Source organism: Sorex fumeus, unplaced genomic scaffold (assembly GCF_029834395.1).
Source record: "Sorex fumeus unplaced genomic scaffold, SorFum_2.1 ptg000177l, whole genome shotgun sequence".
Lineage (NCBI taxonomy): Eukaryota > Metazoa > Chordata > Mammalia > Eulipotyphla > Soricidae > Sorex > Sorex fumeus.
The window spans coordinates 722968-745286 of record NW_026606234.1 but is presented as its reverse complement, the minus strand read 5'-3'; the positions used below and the strand labels follow the sequence as shown (position 1 = coordinate 745286).

Genomic DNA, 22319 nt, shown 5'->3' with positions numbered 1-22319 from the left:
GGCTGACCCGCCAGCATGTGCCTTGTTCCCTGGTCGCTTGCCACAGGTGAGAGAGGTGTGTGAGGAGATTGGGAGTGAGTCCAGGCTGCAGGTCTCGGTTGGAGTCCTGGTTGCTGTAGCGTGTCCTGAAACTTTTCTCATGTAGGAAGACCCCCAAAACCTGCCGGTCCTACATACCCTGTCAGTTCAGGGGTTCATCAAGGGAAAGCAGCCTCTGTCCTCGCTAACACTGACATGCTGAGTGTTAAAGCGGCTGCTTACTTGAGGAACGCTGCTCTTTTTCAAACAGGAAAAATCACGCTGCTGATACTGGACGAGGAAAGTGACGTTTTCTTGCTGATCTTCGATGCCATGCGCACGTTTTCAGCCAATGATGAAGTTCAGAAACTTGGATGCAAAGCTCTACATGTGCTGTTTGAGAGAGGTATTTAAGCAGCCAAATTCTTAATTTTGACGTTTGTATAAGAAGAAGAGCACAGAGTGCATTATAGTCAAAGGGACACACAGTATGGGCCTGGCCAGTCCCTGGACAAGCAGGCCGGGAGCGGAGTTGTTTTCTGGGGTGAGAAGGGCGGAAGCACATTTGTTTTAGATCTTGCTCTTTGAATGCAGAATGTCTGTCTGTCTGTCTCCCTCCCTCCCTCCCTCCCTCCCTCCCATCCTCTTCCCTTCCCCTCCCTCCCTGTGGAACAGGCATGGGAGGAAAATGCTTCTTCCTCTCACCAGCCCTGGGGCCCACCTGGTCCAGGGAATGAAGAGGCTGGTTCATCACAAAGGCTCTCAGTGCCAAGAGTATGAGTTATCAAGTTCCTCAGGCATTGTACATTTGTCAGGTGACTTTCCAACATTTTTAAAGGAATCCTGAAAAACTGCTCCATAAAATGAGAAGGATCTCTGGTATCTCCCCTTATTAGAAGAACACAATCAATTTCATATCCGTCACATGGACTTGGGGTACAAAATAAAAACCTGAAAGTATTGCCAACCATGAAATGGGCATGCTGCTTTTTCTGTTGGTTTTGTCAGGCCCTGCTCAGGTGAACTAAGCCAAATTCAGCAACTTTTGTTTGGTTCTGGGCATCTAGACCAGGGCCTCACCCCGGGAGGTGTGGTCCTGCAGCAGAACATACCCAGCTAGAAGTCAGTTTTCTATACTTCAGAGATTCCCGCCCACATGGAAATGACTCCACATAGAACTTGCTGATGTATGAAGGTTCATGATGATAATTTTGACCTCTGATAAAATGAAGACCATTAGAATATTTAGATTTAATTGCTTTTTTTTAAAGAGGGGGAACTCTTTAATCATGGATTGTTAACAAAAATGCACAATACATACGGTCACAGTCCTCCCGTTGTTCATTGATTTGCTCAAGCGGGCCCAGTAACGTCTCCATCGTGAGACTTGACACGATACATAAAAGAAAAATTAATTATTTGGATAGTTTTCACACCTGTTCTTGTTTCCTTCTCTTATCCCCCCTTTCCTTTTTTTTCTGCTTTTTGGGTCACACCCAGCAATGCTCAGGGGTTACTCCTGGCTTTGCATTCAGAAATTACTCCTGGAGGTGCTTGGGGGCCATATGGGATGCCAGGGATCGAACCCGGGTCGGCTGCATGCAAGGCAAACGCCCTACCCGCTGTGCTATCGCTCTGTCCCCCCTTTCCTTTTTATCAAAGAACTGTGACTTGTAAGTTATCCATAGTTGAGCTCTAGGCATATGATATTTCAACGCCAACTTTCCCACCAGTATTTCCCACTTCCCTCCACCAGTCTCCATATTCCCTTTTCACCCACAACCTGCTCTGCCCCCACTCCTCAACTTGACAGGCACATTCCGAAGTTCCTGTGGTTGTGCGTAGCTTAGATCTCATGTTGTTAAGGCTGTGCTTTGATAAATGGCTATACCACTCACCCAGGTCACCAGTATGCCTGTTCTTTTCTAAAAATTTCTTTTTCTTGAGCTGGTATATTCAGCTGAGTTGTTCTCAGCAGTGACCTTCCCCTCTCCTGCTTTCTTATTCACCATGGGTCTGTTTTCCCTAGGCCCTCCCAAAGAAATGTAAAGAAGTTTGTTTTCTGAGAGCTTTTGTTCCCTAAAGCATTGTCATTTTAAAATGTCCTGTAAGAAACGTAGGTCAGATAGAATTATTTGAATCTCACGGCAGTTTTTCTCACTGGAAACTGTGGGGCTGTTGTTGGACTATCACTTATACCTGTTATAGTACTGTGTCTCATAAACTGTCATGAGTTACACTTTGAAGTAATAAAGCTTTTATGTGATCTCATTAGTTTTTAAGTATTTTTTCTTCTATTGCTTTTAGTTTCAGAGGAACAACTCGTTGAATTTGTGGAGAATAAAGATTATGTGATATTGCTAAATGCATTGAACACGTTCAAGGATGAAGAAGAAATTGTGTTTCATGTACTGCATTGTTTACACTCTCTAGCAGTGCCTGGTAAGTGACCAACAAACGTGATTGCTTTTCTTTGAAAGACTGTAAAATGTCCTCCTCAAAGTGCTTAAAATGTTTTTATTACTTGGAATCTTGTGAATGCTAAAACCAGGCATTTCTTAATTCATTAGTTGCAGTTGCCCCTGAGCGTGGTGCTGAGAAATAGTAGTTAGAAATCTAAGCCTGCTTTCTGCCTTCTGAGAGCCTGTCGTGCCAGGTGAGGTGCAGATCAGTGCTTGGGTTGTGATGCTTGGTGCGGAGAGTCAGACAAGCGGAGCTGCGAGAGCAAGTGGGGTGTTGAATGATGTGGGACACAAGTGTGGGGAGGCCGAGTAGGGGGCAGCGGAGAGCGTGTAGTGGGGCATGACTGTGCACAGACACGGGAGGGAGACCACGTGCAGTCACGGAGTTCAGCTGTGTGCGCTGGTGCATGTGCCTATACATGTATGAGCACACATGTACACATGTGTGTAAACTCAGAAAGACAGCAGCATTCTATCTCTCCCTGCCGCCCGCGTTTGGTGGTCTCAGGCCGTTTCCCCCACCCTGGGGAGATTGATGGCGATGGGCAGGCGAAGGAAGGAATGAGGGCCAAGTTGGTTGGTGTCAGTTGCAGTTTATTCCACTTTCCGATCACGATCACGATCACCTGTTGTTCGTCGATTGCCTCGAGCAGACACCAGTAACGTCTCCCTCGCCCTAGCCCTGAGATTTTAGAAAGTGCCATATTCAAGGCTCTTTCAGGGTTAGGAGAATGAGACCCATCATTGTTACTGGTATTTGGCATATTGTGTACACCACGGGGAGTTTGCCAGACTCTGCCGTGTGGGCAGGTTACATTCGGTAGCCAGCCAGGTTGTCCAAAGTAAGAATGAGATAATAGGATGTCGTGCCGGCTTCCAGGAGCTGGGTTTTATAGTCTTTGGGTCTTGGCCGTTGATGGGATTACACAGCACTGGGGGTCAGTTGGTGGGTGTGACCCCTGCCTACTGGAAGATGGAGGATCTGGGTGGAGGATGCTCAGCCCTGATCCAAGCAGGTTTGGAGATCTCAGCCCCGGGACCCGCATGCCTTTGTTCCTCTGCCGGTACCTTCATGTGTGTGGAGACCTCCAGAACCAGCCACAACCATTCCACTTTCCATTCTCCTCTAATTCTCCTGCTTCTTCCCCTCTCCACCCCCATGCTACTTTATTATCCTCCTCAATCCCCCTTCATTTTCCTTCTGGCTCTGGAATCTGGATCCCCCAGCACACTCTTACAGTCTAGTTAACCCCCCAGCATGAGGAGTTGGGGTAATAATTACGCATAGGTATCATCATACAATCAGGGGATGTAAGGTCCTTCCCTCAGGGGAAGCTACTTCCAGGACAGACAACTGGCCTAAAGGCAAATATGGGTGTGTTTCTCCTCTCCTTAGTCCAACAAACATATAAACATTCATAATATTTGTCATTTTGTATGGATACAGTAAGAGATACATTAAGCTTATAGAATCGCTCTCCTGGGGTCATCTCGATCTTGGACCACAGTGCTCAGGCCAGATTACTCTTCCCTATCCCTAGCAGGGTCCTAATCTCATCGTTACTTTTTGGATCATGACAGCATTTGTCCATGACCAAGTTCTCAACTTATAGTTGAGTATCGTGGCGCTTTGGCTTGGTCCATTTCGATGCCAGAGTAGCTCACAGCTTGCCCTGGGTCCATTCAGTCCCTCTCCGGGACCCTGCTTTTGGGGTACTAGAAATTAAGGGCAACTGAGGCTTAAGTTGAGAAAGCAGATGCCCGGGAGTGAATAATATTCGAAGCCAATGAAATCCCAAGTTACAAAAGCATAGTAATAACTTTCTTCCTGTGTCTATACAAAAAGGACATTGCTTTAAAGTAAACTATTCAAAAGATGTAATGCGAGGAGAAAGGTAATATTTCACTCATACATATAAAACCACAGATTTCTGAGGAATCTGACCTTACAAGCTAACAGAGTCTGATTAGGGAAAAAGGTGATAGACTGGTTGGGGTAGGAAGCATGGAGAGGAGTTTACAGATAAACACAGTGGAGTGGAAGTGCCTCAGGAGCACGGTAATAAACCTGCGTTCCCTGTGGCAAGGGAAACAGGACATGCCAATGTCGTCCTGAAATGTTTGGAGCTGCATTCCAACAAACACAGAGGAACGGTGGTGTTTCAGAAGCTCCGTGGTGGGTATCACCCGAAAACCCTAAGTCCTCTGTAGCAAGGGAGAAAGGACAACCAATGTTGTCCGACACGCATGCCCTCATGTATGCATGCACACATGTATGTAGACGCACATGGGCATGTACCCGCAGCTGCTGTGCCTGGGCATCAGTGTGAGTGGTGGCATGTATATGGACAGACACGCATGTGAGTGTTCATGCCCAGCTCATGTCTGTCTATGTCTTATCAAGTGTGTGAGTGGGGGATTTGGCTTGAGAAGGGCCAGTGAGGACACTGAGTTTTCCCCATATCGTAAGGCCTGAAAACCAGAAGGGCCTGGGCTTCACTGTCATTCTTATTGTGATCAGTGAGATCCACTTTTATCACAAAATGGAATAGGGAGAAACGAATGTGTGTGTGATTAAAGACTATTAACGGGCTTGTGAAGTGCACACGGTGTTGTGCTGGGCTTGTTGGAGGCTCACAGAGGACAGGACGTGGGTCCCCTGGGATAGCTTTCCTTTCGCACAGTGAAGTTGTGTGGACCAGGGTGAAGAGTGTAGAATAATGACCGGTGTAGAATCACGCATAAGTACAGGCCAGTGCCCGTCTGTGGTCTCTGTGCCAGGGGTGGAAGCTGTGTGGAATGTGCACACCTGGTTTCAGACCCAGGAGGCTGCGGGTAGGGCCCTGGGAAGGCCTGTGCTTGTTCTGTGGTAGCCGAGAGTCCGTCGTTCTCTTACCTGTGGAAGACTGGGCCGGGTGAACAGGATAGAGATGTGCATGCACTTCCTGGACTCTGTTCTTTTCTCTGGACGAAATGTTTTGGAAACTGTTGTCCACATACAACATAACTGCACTGAAAAAACGTGATGCTTTGGAGGTAGAAAATAGTAGAAGTGAAAAATTTGGAAAACAACTCTTTTCATGGTGATTGTAATAGAAAGTGTTTGCCTTTTTGTCTGAGGACAGATTGTATCTGTTAGTGCAAGTAAGAGCGGGTCATTACTTAAAGGGTCATTTCCTTTCATTGTTATATGATTTTCTACATAATGTTTTTGAATATAACTTATTTAAAATGCAATTCTTGGGAAAATATAGCTTGGCTGTGCTGAAACAGAGAGAACAATGTTGCAGACTGTTCTTAAGACGCACCGTGTCAGGGGTTTCCCTCTCCTGTCTCCTCCCAAGGCCCTGCTGGCCTCGGGTCTGGCATTCCCGGCCCCCCTCTGCCTCCCCTCCCCGTTCTCCTGGCACCCTCCCGGGAGAGGCAGGAAGCTGGTGTGGACTGGACTCTGCCGCTGTCTTTGGTGAGGCTGTTTCCTTCTGCTAAGGGAAAGGGACAGGGGGGTAGAGCCTGTTAGGAAACACCCCCCGGACTGATGCATGTGAAAGCCTAAGGCCAAGACAGCACCAGGCACACGGTAAGGCAGAAGGCAAGGCACTCAGCAAGGCACACAGTAAAGTGTGCCTTTACTGTCAGGCACACAGTGAGCACTCTCGGTTCCCCCCATTCGGGGCGGGGTGGAATTAGGAAACAGGATTAAGTGACTTTTCCTCATGCTAGAGATCTGGCCCGAGTCCCCCTTTGTCAGCTGTGAATCCGTTTTCACAGCTGTGGCAGAACGCAGTTTGGACGGGGAGACGTAGTGGTCAGGATGGTGTGCCCATCCTGAGAGGGCGGTCTTGGTCCCGGGTGGGAGGCGGGGTGGCTGGGTGACGACGCCCTTTTCAATCCAGGCAGCAATGTGGAGGTACTCATGAGCGGGAACGTGCGGTGCTACAACATCGTGGTGGACGCCATGAAGGCCTTTCCCCGCGCCGAGGACATCCAGGCCGTGAGCTGCTGCCTGCTGCACAGGCTGACCTTGGGTGAGTGACTCTGTTGTGGTGCATGTGTGGGGTGGACATGTCTCGTCCTCTGGGAACCGGGGACAGTGCAGGCTGCGGCTGAGCCCTGACAGAGCCTCGGGCCAGTGTGTGACGCCCGGCCACTCCCACGGGGCTGTGGGTTCCCATCACTCGGAGCAGCACATGAGGCTCTAAGTGAGGGGCCCGCCTTGTTCTGATCGTGCAGGGGGCCGGCCCATGGGAATGCAGCCGTGGGCGCTCCCAAGCTGTGGGTGCTCCCCACAGTTCCTTATTTGTAAAGAAAGACGGGCTGTGGCGGCCTTCTCCTGCCTCTGCTTGCTGTGAAGACTCACATCCCCCCAAAATGTGCTATTTACAAGCCCCTTTATTTCTAAATTCACCTGTACTACATCGGCCTGTTGCCCTAAGGAAACTTGGTTGACTACATTGGCCTGTCGCCCTAAGGAAACGTTTATGTTTGCTCAGTTTTGCTTAATCATAAAAGAATCATGCTGAATATTGTCCTCTGTACATTTGGAAAAATCACCTCTTTCCTTTCCTTCCTCCTTGATGTCTTTGGATACCAGTGGGTCGCACACACTCAGCTCTGGCTTGCTACCACAGCAGCTTAGTCGCGGTGTCCACATACACTTGGCCGTGGTGTGCTGGAGATGGAACACTGCGCTGCTGGAGCCCCCACCAGCAAGCCTTGGGGTCGCACTGGGGCACGTTGGCTGGTGCTGAGGGCTGCACCGTGCCCTGGTGCGACCAGGCTGGTGTCTGCAGCCGAGTTACCCCAGGCCCCCCATCTGGCTTCCCTCCAGCTCTGGGTGCTGCCACGAATGCTGCTGTGGAAATGTAAAGGTAAAGGTAAAGGCAAAGGCCCTCCCGTTGACCATCGATTTGCTCGCGCGGGCCCAGTAACGTCTCCGTTGGAGACTTTGTTGTTACTGTGTCTGGCATATCCAATACTCTCGGTAGCTTGCCGGGCTCTCCGAGAGGGGCGGAGGAATCGAACTCGGGTCGGCCATGTTGGCCGCGTGTAAGGCGAACGCCCTACCCGCTGTGCTGTCACTTCGGAAGTGGAAAAGTGAATGATGGCAAATGCCTTCGCAGGCGTTCTCTGCATTCAGTGCGTGTTCCCTTGCCACAGTTTGTCTTTTATCCACTTTTCTTTAGTCTGTCTTCAGCATTGATTCACAGTAGTCATAATAATGCTCTGATGGTTATGTGGATTGAACATATCTGACCTTAACTTGTGGGTTTTGTTTTTTTTGCTTTTTTGGGGTCACACCCGGCGTTGCACAGGGGTTAATCCTGGTTCTGCACTCAGGAATTACTCCCACCCTCATGGCAGAGTCTAGCAAGCTCCCAATGGCATATTTGATATGCCAAAAATAGTAACAAGTCTCACAATGAAGACGTTACTGGTGCCCACTCGAGCAAATCGATGAATAATGGGATGACAGGAAAAAAAAACTATAGTAATCTGTAAATTTTGTTTGCTTGTTTTGGCTTTTGGGACACACCCAGCAGTGCTCAGGGCTTACTCTTGACTCTACTCTCAGAAACCACTCCTGGGAGTGCTCAGGGAACCCAGTGCAGTGCTGGGGATTAAGCCCAAGTCAGCTGTGTGCAAGGCAAGCACCTTAACCTGTGTACTACCTCTCTGGCACCTGGAATTCTTTGTCATTGAAGCAGTAACTTAACTTTTTCTTTTTTTTGCTTTTGGGTCACACCCAGCGATGCACAGGGGTTACTCCTGGCTCATGCACTCAGGAATTATTCTTGGCGGTGCTCAGGGGACCATGTGGGATGCTGGGAATGGAACCCGGGTCAGCTGCGTGCAAGGCAAATGCCCTCCCCGCTATGCTATTGCTCCAGTCCCCCGAACTTCTTTTAAGGGGACACGTTTCTATTCCACATTCCATCCACTTCTAGCAGTATGACACTGTGTATGTATTCTATGTAGGATTCTGTTAGGATATCACACACACATAGAGAACTGCAGATGATTGTCTATTACTTCAACTGCCTTTCTAATTTTTAAAAATAATCCCAGTAGTCATAAGTGCTCTTCGGCTTTCTTTGGAGCAGTTATTTATTTGTAAATAATGACAACCTGGTCCTTTCTTCCATTCCTGACGTATGTCATTCATCTCCTCACCCTGCATGGCCCGGAGGTCTACGTGCACTGCCGGGAAAGCAGCGATGGAGCCTGATCAGGATGAGGGGTGTGAGCACAGTCGCTCATCCAGATGATCCTTGTTGAGCTTCATAGTGTTGAACCTGGGGGTTGGGGGACTGCCAGGACCCATTTGGCAGTGCTCACACACCACCAGGTCAAGCCCTGGTTATGTGTGGGGGTGGACATGGGGTGCAGGGATGGAACACAGGACCTCACACATGCCAGACATGCACTCTACCCCTTTGCATTATCTCCTTGGCCCCTACAATCATGATTTTTATAGAAATTTAGCTGCTTTATATTGCTGTGATTTTGGAAGTAAATTATCTTTCATTTGAGAACAATTTTGTGATTTTTATTGTAACAACTTCTCTTTTCACTTCTAGAATCACTACTATATCCTTTGTGTAATTCAGAAATTGATTGTAGCATTGAGAAATTTTCAAAGTATAATTTTCATAAATTCTAATTTGTACAGACAGTTTTAGTTTATTTTCTTCATAAGCATGTGTTTTATGTCTGTTATGTGACTAAAATTGTGGGGGAATAATACTGACAATCCTTGCACATTTCTTTTATAGTTTCAATATAATTTCACGTATAAAATGTTTTTGATCCTTGAAATTATCTGGGAGTTGTAATATTGTTATTATCTTCACCTTCATCAACTTGGGTCCATTTTGTAATTCTCAGTGTCTCATCTAAGATCACAGAGTTGGGAGGTGATCTCAGATTGGGCACAGTTTCTGCCTCCTCAGACCAAGCAAAGGATTTCTTTTCTTTTCTTTTTTTTGCAAGCATTTATTTTAAAATACTATAGCTACTGTCTAGTTTATTTATTTATTATTTTTACTTTTTGGGTCACACCCGGCGATGCACAAGGGTTACTCCTGGCTCTGCACTCAGGAATTACCCCTGTCGTGCTCAGGGGACCATATGGGATGTTGGGAATCGAACTCGGGTCGGTCATGTGCAAGGCAAACACCCTATCTGCTGTGCTGTTGCTCCAGCTCTGTCTAGTTTATTTTATGACAAGTGAAATTGTTACTTATATTTAATAAAGAAGAGCTTCACAGTTATACAAACAAGCAGATGTCTGGGAACACTTTTACTCAATGGTTGATGTCTTCAGTTGAGAAACTGGAACAACACATGAATGTATAAGTCCCTACTTTTGTTCTAGGACTTAATCAAGTTACAGCTTGCAGGGTTACATTTAATGCACGAGTTCACTTGCATCCCTTGAAATGAACCAGGGTTAGAGTGGTTTGGCAGTTGTGATGAGGGGGCTGGTATATAATTACCTTATAGGTCCATAATGGCACACAGGCTTGCATTCTCCTATTGAAGTAAAATAGATCTCACAAACATCACTTCACTGGTAAGCTTTGTACTCTCTGGGTACTGCTCTTTCTTTTCTGGGTGGCCTTCCAGTGGTGCTTGGAACGCAGGGAGCTGTGCCTGGTACTCTGGCTGGCTGTGAGGACTGGTGGCTCAGACGCAAGCCAGGGCGCCCGGTTTGTTCCTGTGTAGTGCTTGGCGGTGGAGCCGTCGTGAAGTGCTGAGGCTGGGGTGCAGGCTCCCCCCACCCCAGGCATGTGTTCTGGTCATTTTGGGCTCTCTCCCAAAGTGGTTCTGGAAAAGAAAAGGCACCATCAGATTGATCTTTAGATAAGGATGCTTTTATCTGTCTTATCTCGAAGCAGGTGATTATTTGTTCCATTTTGCAACTGTAGAATTGTCCTTATTTTTTTAAAAATCTGTGTAAATGTTGCGCTTTAATTTAATACTTTAAATAAAATCCAAAGTCAATAAGTGAGTCAAAATAAATCAATAAGATAAATAAATTTAAAAAAGAAAAGTTAAAAAAAACTTTTGTCAAATACTGAAACCTGATTATGGGTTAAGGAATCTAGTCTTAAGCATTTGAATGCGTGTTTATGTGAATTGTCTGAAAACTTTGAGGGGCCAGGTGTGTGCCTTCTCACGGTACGTGTTGTCAGTGGAGCAACTCTCAGCTGCCAGGGCTCAGAATGGGAACAGGCAGCTTTAGACGAGCTTGTCCTAGCTCTGAGGGGTTGCGTGGCGGGCAGGCGGAAAGGAAGTCGCTGCAACCCAGGGAAGCTGTGGACTTTCATCAATACTCTGTGGCTGTTGGGTTCTCATGGTCACATTCTCTCTAGTCCTGGCTTTGTGTCCGGGTTCACTGCATTTCACAGATCTCTCCTTTGGAGCTTCCTGCTTCCTTGAATACATGATGCCCCCAGTGAGTGGCCAACTGGGTGAAGGCATGCATTTCTGAATTACCACTCACAAATGTTTCCTTATAGAAGTGGGTTGGAGGTAGTAAAAAGCCCTTATTTTTTTCTCAGGTCATAATAGACAAGATCAGGCAATGACACAATGCCAGCAGGCTGTCTGAGGGCATCTGAGGGGAAATCTCAGCTGCTCTGCACTGCAGATGTTGTCCTGGTGTGCTTGCCAGACATTTGACAGACCACTGTTTCCACTGGATGATGGTAGAGAGGAAGTCAGGGCTCAGAGTTTGCCCCCCAAAACCTGTCATTAGTTCTCTCCAGGAATTTCTCACTCCTGGTAAGAAATTGAATGACTGCATGAAATAATATTTAAAAAACATACATTTTCTTTCTAGACTTTTCTAATTAAAGACATGTTTTGAAGTCACTGAAGATTAGTCATTACTCAAAGGTATTGCTTTAGATGGTGTTATTAATTAAAATGCTCTAGATGGTGTTATTAATTGAAGTGTAATTTAATTTTTGTGGAGGAACCACCATGTAATCATTCTGACAAACCACGCTCCCCTCTGACCCCCTTCCCAGGGAACTTCTTCAATATCCTGGTGCTGAATGAGGTGCATGTGTTCGTGGTGGCAGCGGTGCGGCAGTTTCCCGGGAATGCCACGGTGCAGATGGCTGCGCTCAGCTGTCTGGCGCTCCTCAGTGAGTGACGGGGCCAGGGGGCTCCAGTAGGGCTTTCTGTCTGCACAGAATGCCTGTCCCGGGCCATCTTCCCCAGAGCTCTGGCGTGGGAGGAAGCCCACCCCCACCCAGGCCACGCTCAGGACACAGCCCACGGAGGCGCGGTGTAGGCAGTAGCTGTCCTCCGCCAGCCCCCCTCGTCGTCAGTTCCTGTGGGTGCCCCTTGTCTGAGCTTAGTGGAATGCCAGTGGTAAGGGCTGTTTTGGCACGCATTGGAGGCCTTGAGAATGAAGCGAGGCCACGGCTGAAGAAGGCTCTGGTCTCGGTGGGTCGTGTTCTGTGCTAGGAGCTCTGAGCCCGCTGCTCACAAGTAAGCTGCCTCTTTTTTTCCCCCCAAGCTGAGACCATTTTCTTAAATCAAGACTTGGAGGAAAAGAGTGAGCGTCTGGAGGATGAGGAGGCAGAGGAGGAGCAGTTGTTCTGGCTTCGAGCCTGCTATGAAGCCCTGACATGGCACAGGAAGAACAGGCATGTGCAGGTTGGTGCCTCGGGGGCCACACGGGGAGGCGTGGCTGCTGCTGGCCGAGGTCTGACGGCTTCTTTCTTCCCCAACTAGGAGGCGGCGTGCTGGGCCCTGAACAACCTCCTCATGTACCAGCACAGTCTGCACGAGAAGATTGGCGACGAAGATGGCCAGTTAGTCATTTAGGTTCTTTAGGATAGAAACTGTCAGCTGTGCTTTCAGTCAATTAATATAAAACGCAGTGACTAAGACTTCCATTGTTAGGCTATTTTGACATAGACGTGATTCTTTGAAAATAGAATCACCGGACATACCCAGTCACAAAGCTGTTCATGGTTGTGTTTCAGTCCTACAGTGTTCCCACACTGTCCCTTCACAGTGTGCGTTTCCCACCACCAATGTCTCCAGTCTTCTCCTCCCACCCCACACCCCTGTCTGCCTGTATGGCAGAAGCCCTGAGGGGTTAAGTGGTGCTTTGGGACAGTTGTGGATGCAGAATACTTTGAGCCTGTTGCCTTAAGAGGCCCTCCATGGTGCTGGGTATGACTACGTTTGGACTCAAGGGTAGTTGGAAAGTCCGTTAGAAAGAACATGCTGATCTGGGTGCTTGTTTTGTATGCTGTGTTCACTCGGTTCAGGTGATAGAACTCACCCGTGAGCCGGTGCCGGCTTCTTGTCTACCTTGTCAATATGAAATGAGCAGGCCAGTGGCTTCCCTTCCTGCCCACTTCACTACCACTCTGGCAGGCTCCTTCTTTGTGCAGTGCCTAGTTTCAGGGCATGGCACATTGAGGGCTTTGGTATAGGAGCAGCACAGAAGCAGAGTGGCGCAGTGCTGCTCTGGCTCACACCCACTGCCACTCCACTGTCTCCTTCACTCTGGCCTCCCCCTCTCGCCCTCATTCATCACTTTGCTCTCTCTGTTCTTTACGTATCTGCTGTTTTTCCCCCCTTTTGCTGATCAACTTTGAAGAGGCAGGAATGCTAATTAACTAGTATTGAATGGATTCTTGTCTACCTTGTGAATATAAAATGAGTAAAGTTCAGTCTTGTAAGTGGAGGTGGCATGGCTGTTGAGATCTTTGTCTCTGGGGAGGTCAGACGCAGCCCAGGTGAGTCCTGTGCGCATGACTTAGTGGCTGTGGTCTCGTGCTTGTCTCTGAAGGTTCCCAGCTCACAGGGAGGTGATGCTGTCCATGCTGATGCACTCCTCATCCAAGGAAGTCTTCCAGGCATCCGCCAACGCACTCTCGACTCTGCTGGAGCAGAACGGTAAGGCACCGCTGTCAGGAAAGGGAATGGGAACCATAGTGATGGCGCTGTGGGGAGGGCATTTGCCTTGCACATGACCAACCTGGGTTCACTTCCTGCCACCCCATATAGTCCTCCAGTTGCCAGGAGTGATTCCTGAACACAGAGCCAGAGCCAGGATGGAGTGAGTGCTGAATGCCACTTACCACAACAAAACAAACAAAAACCACCTTTTTAATTTCCACAAAAGTGGTGTACTATACAGAATTCAGTTATATAACGATACGTGATATACGAGAGATGTGTAAAGGGGAAAGAAGACAATCAGTGTCTGCTATTTGAGGCTTCTGAGTAAGTCTCTTAGATGCATATACCATGTATCTTATATTTTTATTTGTTTTGGAAATTTTGGGGCACACCTGGCAGTACTCAGGGGCTATTCCTGGTTCTCTGCTCAGCAGTAGAGACACTCTAGGGTGCTTGGGGCCATTTGTGGTGCTGGGGATTTGAACCAGGTTAGGGGAGTGTACAAGGCAAGAGACTCAACCCCTGTACGATTTCTTCTGCCTATATATTTTTGCGGGCTGGAGCGATAGCACAGAGGGTAGGGCGTTTGCCTTACATGCCGCCGACATGGTCGGCCCAGGTTTGATTCCTCTGCCCCTCTTGGGGAGTCCGGCAAGCTACTGAGGTATCTCCTCCGCACAGCAAAGCCTGGCAAGATACCCATGACATATTTGATATGCCAAACACAGTAACAACAAGTCTCACATGGAGACGTTTCTGGGCCCAGCTTGAGCAAATCGACGAACAACGGAGGACAGTGCTGCAGTGCTGTATATTTTTGCATAAATGGGACTATCTTACGCTCTTTTCGAACTGAAATCTTACATTTCCTGTTTATGTTAATGTAAATTCTCACTTTGGCATTTTTAATGACCAGTTTCCCAGCAAATATCTAGAGTATATTCTGTAAGCAGTTTTTATCGGGGTTGTATCTTGTGTGTATTCACAAAATGTGTGTGTGCTCTCCTGCGTGCGTTCCATGGTCAGGCCACTTTCCCACCCTGGATGGCCGACGGCGGTGGACAGAAGAAGGAAGGAACAGGGCCCCAAGCTGGGCAGAGATAGTGCCCTTTATTCCAGCCTCAGGGCTGGAGCGATAGCACAGCGGTAGGGCGTTTGCCTTGCACGCAGCCAACATGGCCGACCCGAGTTCGATTCCTCCGCCCCTCTCGGAGAGCCCGGCAAGCTACCGAGAGTATTCGATATGCCAAACACAGTAACAACAAAATCTCCAATGGAGACGTTACTGGGCCTGCTCGAGCAAATCGATGAACAACGGGAGGGCCTTTACCTTTTATTCCAGCCTCAGTCGTGCCATTGATTCCACTCTCCCCGCAAGCCTACTGCAGCCTCACAGGGTGCCCATCCCAGTCTCCCCCACCCTCACTTCTGCCCCCTATTTTCCCCAAGCTAGTCTCACTCTGTCTCCTCTTCCCATCTCTCCCATGCCCAGTCTCACAGCCTTGGTTATCAGCCAACCTCCAAGGCTGGGGGTAGCAACCACACCCGGTCAGACAGCACAATCAACACAGTAAAGCCCTTCCTTCCAGGAAGCTCTTCTAAGACAGAGATCTCCTGCTAGGAGATCCGCTCAGGGGCAGAATACCATCTAGGATGTATTTCTCCTTTCCTTAGTTCCTATCCATTCAAACAGTCATCTAATTCTACTTCTTAGTAATCTTTCTAGTCATTTTGTATGACACAGTAAGAGATATATTAAGCTTATATTAAGCTGTGATGGGTGTAGCCCCATAAACCTAAGTTCCCTGCGGCCAGGGAGAAGGGACAGCCAATATTATCCTGCAGTATCTTATACTCAATATATTTTTTCTCCTTTGTAAAATACCAAATGGTTACCTCTTTCTACCTTCCTTCCTTCCTTCCTTCCTTCCTTCCTTCCTTCCTTCCTTCCTTCCTTCCTTCTTTCTTTCTCTGTTTTGTTTGGGGACCACACCCTGCAATACTTAGGCCTTACTTCTGGCTTTTCTCTCAGGGATCTCTCCTGACAGGCTTGAGGGTCCATATGCCATATGGAGTGCTGGGGATCAAACCTAGGTTGGCCGTGAGAAAGACAAGTACCTTACCCACTGTTTTATTACTCTGACCCCCCCCCCCCCAGTTTTCTTTATACACTGTTCTTGTTATTTTGTTAGGAAGACTTTCTAGAAATGTCATGGGTGGAGAGAGATTCACCACTTAAAATCTTGGTAAAATTACTCACTATCAGCCACTTTATGTGCACGTCTCTCCGCTATCCTGGTATTGTGTAAAAGAGAAACATTTCTTACACCTTTGGAGGCCGACGTCTGGATAAGACTCAGGCCGTGCAGATCCCTGCCCCCACCGGCAGGAAGCACTGCCAGGCAGTCTGGGGAGAAAACTCATCCCAAAGGCGTTGGAACTTGGCAGTCCTTGCAGGGTATTTTTGGAGGGAGGAAACTGGAAGCACAGACAGCCATCAGCGGAGTGCTTCTCGGGCAGCTGAGCAGGGGAGAGGGTGAGGCCCCCCTCCCTGTGCTGCAGGACGTGCCCAGGAACTGGGTCCTTCTCCTGAGGGGTACTCCTGTTCCCCAGGGCTGGAGCAGGCTCAGCGCTGGAGGGAGGGGCAGGGAGGCCTGGGAGCTGGCTGTGGGGATGGCCAGGGGTGAGTCAGAGCGAAGGAGGAGACAGGGAGGCTCTGGGGGCTGCAGCTGGGCTTGCTGTCGTGGGGTCCCCTTGGAGAAGAGACAGGTCTTTGTCAGGACCCCGGAACTTTGCTGATGCTGCAGCCCTTAGTCACGTGGCTTGCGTGTAGCAAAAATCACACACAAAACAGGGCTGTGAATTTTGTAGGAGTTGGACAAGACCAAATGAATGGTGCTGAGGGAGCTCAGAGAAGAAGATAAGGAGGCGGGTGTGTGAGAAATCAGAGGAGGGCAGTGATGTCGTGCGGCAGGAAGAGGTGATGGAGGAAAGGCAGGAAGGAGGTGTTAGCAGATAGCTTATTGCCAGAATGAACAGTAGACCTAATTATTATCAATACTGTGTAGATCACGGGTAAATGAGATAAGATGTGTTGAATATTCTGTAACTCTGGCTGGGGCTAGTGGGTTGGAGCACCTGGCTTGTATGCAGGACCCACCACATGGGCCTCTGACCACCCCCCGGAAAAACCATGCACCACACAATTTGCCTCTCCCCATTTAAAAAGTCCAGTGAACTCTAAAGTCACTCCATGATGTAATTTCTCCACCCGTGTCTAGTATCGGATGAGATCACTAGTCACAGTTTTCAAGCCACAAGTGGGGCTAAAGTGTGGTCCTTGGACGTCCTACCCGAGAACTTGTTTAGAAAGTCAGCTCCAAGTGTTGTGGAGATGTGCTAGATTGGGACCCCGCAATCTGAGTCTTACAGCCCGCTGAAGCATGGGCCTGCCTGGGTGTGACTCTACCAAGCTGCAATTGCTTCTGTCTTGTGCGGTGACTCCTGCAGTAGAGACACTTCATATACTGGCAGGCCATAGTTTCACCCCTGGCACTGTAAGTGGTCCCCCAGGCACCACCAGGAATGATCCCAGAGCAGGATCCAGTGTGCCCCCCGCCCCCCGGCCCCAGTACAAACCAGGGAACAGTCATTTTAGGAGGGGCTGTGGAAAGTCCTCCACAACAAGAAGAGAAACAGCCCCGGAGTGTGTTTTAATGTCTGACTTTCTGCATGGCTTTGGCAGTGTCTTAATCTGGACAGTTATTTTGAATCTGTGTATCATTTCTGGGCTGGAGCGATAGCACAGAGGGTAAGGACTTTGCCTTGCATGCAAACCTGGGCGGCTGCCCAGGTTTGATTTCTCTGCCCCTCTTGGAGAGCCTGGCAAGCTACTGAGAGCATCTCACCCGCACAGCAAACCTGGCAAGCTCCCCGAGGCGTATTCAATATGCCAAAACACAGTAACAAGAAGTCTCACAACGGAGACGTTACTGGGCCCCGCTCACTGGAGCAAATCGATGAACAAGGGGAGGACAGTGCTGCGACAGTATCATTTCTACTTATTCCTGAGTTTTATACTACCTGTTTTCCTTTCTATATTTTCTTTCCCAGTAGGAGATTGAGAACTCTTTTTAAAAATGGTGCTTAAGTTAAAATTTTTGAAGCTTTCTTTTCTGTCATTTTGGAGTATTAAATTACAATGTCTGTTGTTGGAGGTACTGGAAAGAGGCTTCAAGTAGATTTGAAAGTTTGTAACTGTATCTCACGATGATCCAATAAAATTTATTTAAAAAAAAGACCGCAGATTTGTATTTATTAGTGGTTTATTATGAAGAGTATAATTATTCTGTACTTCATGTTGTTGGAATAATTACTTTTCCATATATGACACAAAACCAGTTGCAAAGTGTATCTATTGTTTTTTTTTTCTTTTTGGGTCAAACTCTGCGATGCACTGAGGTTACTCCTGGCTCTGCACTCAGGAATTACCCCTGGCGGTGCTCGGGGATCCATGTGGGATGCGGGGGATCAAACGCAGGTCGCCCGCGTGCAAGGCAAACGCCCGACCCACTGTGCTCTCGCTCCAGCTCCAGCATATCTATTCTTAAGCTTTAACATTATTTTATAAAAAGAAGCAATTATTTTTAGGGTGCTTTGTAAAAATTACTGTTATTATTTTTTTTAAATAATCCTACCCAGTGCTTCCCACCATTTTCACCTGGCGGCATGCGTGAAATGCCCGAGTCCCTGCAGTCTGCAGGCTGGTACCATACTGGGCTCATGAGGGCAGCCCACTCTGAGCCAGCCTCAGATTGTCAGTTGCTTCCCTGGGCCCTGCTTGGTCCCCTCCTGTCACTGCTTTGGCCAAATCCCCAGGAACTGAGATGATCCATTTCCATGTGTCTGTGCTTATTCCCTATCACTAGTGTCTATATGAAGAATTCTTATAGATATTTTAAATTTTCCAATAAAATATAACTGCAGGGCATTACCTTTGAAACATTTTCCTGAAAAAATTAATTTGTGTGAACCAGGGTGTGGTGATTATTTTGGATCCAGTCTGGTCTGCGATCAATCATTAAAAGAAAAACCTAACAAAGATTATTGTGAAAATATTGGAAGTGGTACATATTTTAAACAAACATCTCCGATCTTTAAATTGTCACTGAAATATGATTATATGTGCTTTCTGTACTTTCCTATGAATTGAACACTCGATATTCTGTCTTACTGAAAAATGTGAAGTTGTGCATTTGCTTCAATAAGTAACATCAAACACTCTTGTAGTTAATTTCAGAAAAGTCCTGTTGTCCAAAGGAATATTCCTGAATGTTCTGGATTTGATGCAGAAACATGCACATTCTCCTGAAGTGGCTGAAAGTGGCTGTAAAATGCTAAATCATCTCTTTGACGGAAGGTACTTAGATCCATAAACGTATACAGAATCTGTAAAACATACCTAACTAGCATATCAATATGTCAAGCATATTGCCAGGAGAAGGAAACCACAGGCATTGTATGATGGGCACACCTGCAAAATAGCTTCCTGATGCAGAAATCATTGAACAGTTTTACCTGAATATTGGTTGGTAGAGAAGATGGAAGTGTGTGGAAGGTTTGCTGTCCCCTGCACACAGTGTTGACCTCATTTTAGAAATGGCAGCTGCACAGAGATATGCTTAAACAGCTTTCGAATTATTGGAGTGAAAAAGGTACAAAGGATAAGATCGGGACTTGGTTTCTAATGGTGTTTTCAAAACCCATGTTAATTCTTCCCTTGTGGGAATGAATGTTCCTCGGCTGGGCAGCGTCACACTGAGGACTGTGGCAGGGAGTGGAACACTGCAGCACTGTGACCCAGCAGGCTTACAAGGAGTGAGGTACAGCGGGGCTGTGTCTGACCAGCTCTGCAGTTCCTAGGGTGGTGCATGTCTCAGTTACCTTGGGGCTCGCAGAGTGAGGGTGTGGTAACAGCGTGTGTCAGTGAGAGTCACTGTGCAGAGCAAGGACTGCCTGTTCACCTGCTGATGCCTACTCTAAGGGGCATTCATTGGTCTGAGAGAGAAAAAGACCTAACGTACCCCGGAGAAGCACGACCTTAGTGCAGGTAAAATGAGTGGAGCTTGCTGTGTGAGTCCTGTGGTGTCTGGGACGGGGAGCAGCAGGTCCAACGCCCCTGTCCCTGTAGCGAAGGGCCGGGCTGTGTCTGACAGCCAGCATGGCCGACTCGTCCCTGCCTCAGTGCTTGCCTCGAACCATGTGCGGTCGTAAGGAAGTGTCAGACTGTAAGCTGAGCAGAGGAAACCCAGGGCACGGGGATGTCAATTTCTAGGTCAAGGAGAAATTAGTCATTAAAGTGTGTGTGCTGATATTGCTGAACTCAACCCACACACTTCACACACCTCGTTTGTTACTGGCGCCGATCTCTGTAGCCCCAGTTCTTGAACCCACGCCTCCCAGAGGCAAGGCATGTACTCCGCCACCGTGCCACACGTACCCATTTTGACAAGTGCTCCTTCGGTTCTTTCCCTGCATTGTTACTTGTTTTCCTGCACTGGTTTCAGATTGGTGCTGTTCCAACTGGCACTTTCAGTTTTCTCTTCCTTTTCTCTAGCGTCACTTCCCTGGACACAGCGGCAGTGGTGGTCCCCAGAATCATTGCTGTTATGAAGAGTCACGAGACCTCACCGTCTGTGCAGCTGGAGGCACTGAGGGCTATTTCACATTTTATAGTTTCCGGTAAGTTTCTTAACTGACAGTGGAGGGAGAGCCTATCAAATGGATTCTTGACTTTTCATTAAATATCAACATTTTAGGAAAAAGTATAGGACTGGTCTCTGCCAAATAAATACAAATTTCCCCACTAAAATAAAAGCAGAGGAAATATGATGTGGAAGGGACAGGTTAATTCATAAGAAATTTTAGATTTTACTTACGGGGGAAAGAACTTGTATGAAAAGCATGGAGTCTACCTCTCAGCAGTGTCCAGTTCGTCCTTCTTTTCTGTTCCTTCTGCGACACTCCACCAAGCTTGTCCTTGTCTCAGAAATAACAATAGCTAACTCAGGTTACGCCTCTTTCCAACCCCCCTCTTACCTGAGAGTGAATGAATCCTTCTCAGCTGTCACCATGTGCCTTTTACTCATTCACCTTGGCAGCTGCCCTCACCCTCCTCTGCCTCCTGATTTGGCTGCTGTAACCTTGTGTGTCCTTCTAACCGAGTGTGTTCCCCCACTCGTTCATGGCCACACAGCTCTGAGGGAGCAATGAGAGGCCTGTTGGCTGTTCTGGTGCTCTTGGGTCTATGGCGGCTCACCAAGCAGTGGGCCAGGAGCCTGCACAGAATAAGCACTGTGGTGAGAATACTGGCAGCCTATTCAGAGAGCAGGTCTGAGGGTTGAGCAGACAGGGCGGGGGAAAGGCAGGTAGTGTGGGTCCATGGCTGGGCCTGGAGAGAGGTTTGCTGAGGGGCAGGCCAGGGTTCGCCTGGGAGGACTGAGGCATGGTGGGCATCCTGTGCTTTCTCAGGAACTTGGAAGATGGGTGTGGCCCCCAAACAAACAGGAGTTTGCCTATCCTGCACCCAGCTATGGAGCTTGGGGTGGGCACTAGACCACCAGGGGTGATGCGGAGAAGCTGGGATGCAGGCAGGAGGGGGTGAGGATGGCCAGGAGATATATTTGACACAGCTTTCTGATTGCTTAATGTAGTAGGGAAAAGTATTCCATGCTCATAAACTGGGAGGATCAATACTGTTAAAATGACTACACTACCTAAGCTTTTATAAAGATTCAACACAATCCTCATCCAAACTCAGGCAACATACTTCAGGACCTAGACAAGTCAGTAATAAAGTCTGAGTGGAATCAGAAGAGATCATGAATAGCCAATACTACACTGAAAAAGTAAGAAACTGGGAGGCATCTCACTACCTAATTTGGAACTGTACCATAAAGCGAGGACAAAGACACATATTTATGGGCTGTTAATTTTAAACAAGAATTGAGAATTGGAGTGGACTGAAGATAACCTCTTCAACAAATGGTGTGGGTAAACAAGATAATCATATGTAAAAAATTAAAGCTGGATCCATATTTCATACGTTATACATCACTTAATCACTTAATCACTTAACTTCCCGTTAGTCGTCGATATGCTCGAGCGGGCGCCAGTAACGTCTCCATTTGTCCCTGTCGCGTGCTAGTGTAGCCCAATGGCATCTGTTCGCTCCGGGAACATGAAGGGCCTCAAACCGATCGTTCATGATCTTGATGAAGAAGTCTGACCATCTGGAAGGTGGGCGGCCACGCGGTCTTTTGACATCCCGTGGAATCCAGTCGGTAACAGCTCTAGTCCAGCGGTCGTCTTTAAATCTCATTACGTGACCAGCCCATCTGATTTTCGACACCTTGGCAAATGAGACAGCGTCCCTGATTCTTGATCATCGACGGAGGTCGGAACTCCGGATTCTTTCTCTCATTTGAGTGAAACGTGATATTCCAAGCATAGCTCTTTCTATTCTTCTTTGTGAGACCTGAATAGCGTTCTCATCCTGTTTGTGTAGAGCCCAGGTCTCTGAGGCATATGTTAATGCAGGAAGAACAGTGGAATCAAAGAGATGTGCCCGGAGCCGGAGGTTCTTCGTCCTCTTAGCTATTTCTTCGACGTTCTTGAAGGCGTTCCAAGCCGCTCTCTTCCTCCTGCGCAGCTCGGGTGCCAGGTCATTTCTCGTGTTGACCTCTCGACCTAGGTACACATAGCTGTTGCATTCGGAGATGGTCGTTCCATTGAGAGCGAATGGGGCATCAGGAACGAGGCTGTTTCTCATAAACATTGTCTTCGTGAGATTCAGCTGTAGTCCTACCTTTCCACACTCACGGTCAAAGTCGGCCAGCATTTGTG

General features: G+C 47.9%; 1 protein-coding gene across 1 annotated transcript in view; it reads left to right on the top strand.

Annotated features, from left to right (window-relative positions):
- Positions 1 to 22319, top strand: part of LRRK2 (leucine rich repeat kinase 2) — a 157749-nt gene that overhangs the window by 20961 nt on the left and 114469 nt on the right. The window contains 9 exon segments of the mRNA XM_056107813.1: positions 290 to 424; positions 2326 to 2460; positions 6374 to 6505; positions 11516 to 11635; positions 12013 to 12152; positions 12231 to 12310; positions 13303 to 13409; positions 18705 to 18834; positions 20032 to 20156. Of these exon segments, the coding sequence (XP_055963788.1) occupies positions 290 to 424; positions 2326 to 2460; positions 6374 to 6505; positions 11516 to 11635; positions 12013 to 12152; positions 12231 to 12310; positions 13303 to 13409; positions 18705 to 18834; positions 20032 to 20156 (1104 nt within the window).